Source organism: Silene latifolia, chromosome 10 (assembly GCF_048544455.1).
Source record: "Silene latifolia isolate original U9 population chromosome 10, ASM4854445v1, whole genome shotgun sequence".
Lineage (NCBI taxonomy): Eukaryota > Viridiplantae > Streptophyta > Magnoliopsida > Caryophyllales > Caryophyllaceae > Silene > Silene latifolia.
In genome coordinates this window covers 34666136-34668539 of record NC_133535.1, presented here as the reverse complement: position 1 = coordinate 34668539, position 2404 = coordinate 34666136, and the positions used below count along the sequence as shown (strand labels likewise).

Sequence of the window (2404 nt, the reverse complement as noted above, 5' to 3'; positions counted from 1 at the left end):
AATCTCCTCGTACAACTCCGGCTCAACTGTCATATCTCCAATGGTCTCACCTCGTCGGATCATGTAAATCCCCATCTTTCTTAGCTCACCAAGCATCCTCACCCTGGATCTGGCACTGATCAGGGCATGGATAGACTTCCGACTCAAAGCATCGGCTACGACATTCGCTTTCCCTTCATGATAGAGTAAGTCCATGTCATAGTCGCCAATCAACTCGATCCATCTCCTCTGTCTCATGTTCAGCTCCTTCTGAGTATAGATATACTTCAGGCTCTTGTGATCAGAAAATACCTTGAAAGTCGCTCCATAGAGATAATGTCGCCACAACTTGAGAGCAAACACCACGGCTCCCAACTCTAGATCATGGGTAGGGTAGTTCTCCTCATAGGTCTTCAATTGTCGAGAAGCGTAAGCGATTACCTTCCCGTTCTGCATCAACACACACCCCAACCCCTTCTTGGAAGCATCAGTATACACTTCGAAGTTATCATTCCCATCTGGCAAGGCAAGGATAGGAGCTGAGGTTAAGCGCTCTTTGAGGGTCAAGAAAGCCTTCTCACATCTCTCATCCCAGACAAATCTGTTTTCTTTCCTCATTAGAGATGTCAATGGTTTTGCTATCTTCGAAAAATATTTGACAAACCTTCTGTAGTATCCAGCTAGTCCCAAGAAACTTCGAATTTCGCCCACATTCTTTGGACTCTGCCATCTAGTCACCGCCTCGATCTTGCTAGGATCCACTGACACCCCCTGTTTGGAAATCACATGCCCCAGAAAGGCAACTTTCTTCAACCAGAACTCGCACTTACTCAATTTGGCATACAACTGATTCCCTGCCAAAGTTCTAAACACTATCCTCAGATGCTCCTCGTGCTCTTCCTCATTCTTGGAGTAAACCAATATATCATCGATGAATACAACCACGAACTTGTCCAGATAAGGACTGAACACCCGATTTATTAGGTCCATAAACACAGCTGGCGCATTGGTCAATCCGAAGGGCATGACCATGAACTCATAGTGTCCATATCTAGTTCTGAATGCAGTCTTAGGAATATCCTCGTTCTTTATCCTCAGTTGATGATAACCCGACCTCAGATCAATCTTCGAGAACACTCCAGCCCCACTCAATTGATCAAACAAATCATAGATCCTTGGCAAAGGATAACGGTTCTTGATAGTCACATTATTCAACTCTCGGTAATCCACACACAGCCTCAAACTTCCATCCTTTTTCTTGACAAATAGGACAGGTGCTCCCCAAGGTGAAACACTGGGTCGAATATAACCCTTCTCAGCCAATTCATCCAATTGCTTCTTCAATTCTTCCATCTCTTTCGGTCCCATACGGTATGGTGGTTTAGAAATAGGTCCAGCTCCCGGCTTTAGATCAATGGAAAAGTCAACGTCGCGCTTAGGTGGTAGCCCAGGAATATCTTCCGGAAATACCCCCTCAAAGTCTCTCACCACAGGTATGTCAGAAATCCTAGGGGTCTCAGACTCTCTATCCCACATCTGACACAAGATCAACTGGTCTCCCTTCCACATCTGACCTTGTATCCCTTGTAGGTGACTCTAACTCCCTTAGGTCCTCTCAATGATATTTTCTTTTGGTAACAGTCAATGAAAGCTTTGTACTTCCCCAACCAATCCATCCCTAGAATCACCTCGAAACCACCCAATGGAAACTTCATAAGGTCACAGTGAAAGACAACCTCCCCAATCTGGATAGGTACACTAGTATAGATTCTATCACAAGACACAGACTCTCCCGGGGGTACTATAACAGAATCAACGACTCTATCATAAGCAGTAAGGTTCAAGGCTCTAACATGCTCCCTAGATATGAATGAATGTGTGGCACCAGAATCGAATAACACGAATGTGGGTTTAGAATTAACAAGAAATGTACCAGTCACGACATGGGCATCCTCCTTTGCTGCTTCCTTTCCCATGGCAAAGAGCTTGCCACTGGACTTAGCTCCAGACTGACTCGATGACGCGGTATTGGGTTGCTTGTTCCCCTCGTTCGGTTCCTCGGAAGTTACCACCCATTTGGGCTGGTTTTTTGGCTACGGTTCGATAGTTGTTGTAGCTTCCTTGATAATCATTACTTGCCCCAGATCGGGCACCTCCTCCATAGCCGTGTTAGGAGTACGGTAGTTGTTGTACCCGATCCTGCTGTTCGAGATCCATGAACCCGGATGTAGGTGTCAGGAAACCCCAGATTGGTTTACTCGAACTTGGCACTCCCATCTCTTGTGCCCCAACTTCCCACAGCCAAAACAAGTGACCCGCGCATTACCTCCAATACTAGCACCTCTCAGAATCGCCTCCGCTTTGATTCCTCATCCCCCAGAGCACTATTGGTGGAGTATCCACCGAACTTGCCTGAATTGACTTC

General features: G+C 46.2%; 1 protein-coding gene across 1 annotated transcript; it reads right to left on the bottom strand.

The window, feature by feature from the left end:
• Positions 1–1526: 1526 nt before the first annotated feature.
• On the bottom strand, positions 1527–1955 carry LOC141607420 (uncharacterized). Its single transcript, XM_074426771.1, has one exon. It carries the CDS (start codon positions 1953–1955, stop codon positions 1527–1529), a length of 429 nt encoding a protein of 142 aa, XP_074282872.1.
• Between the last annotated feature and the right edge of the window lie 449 nt (positions 1956–2404).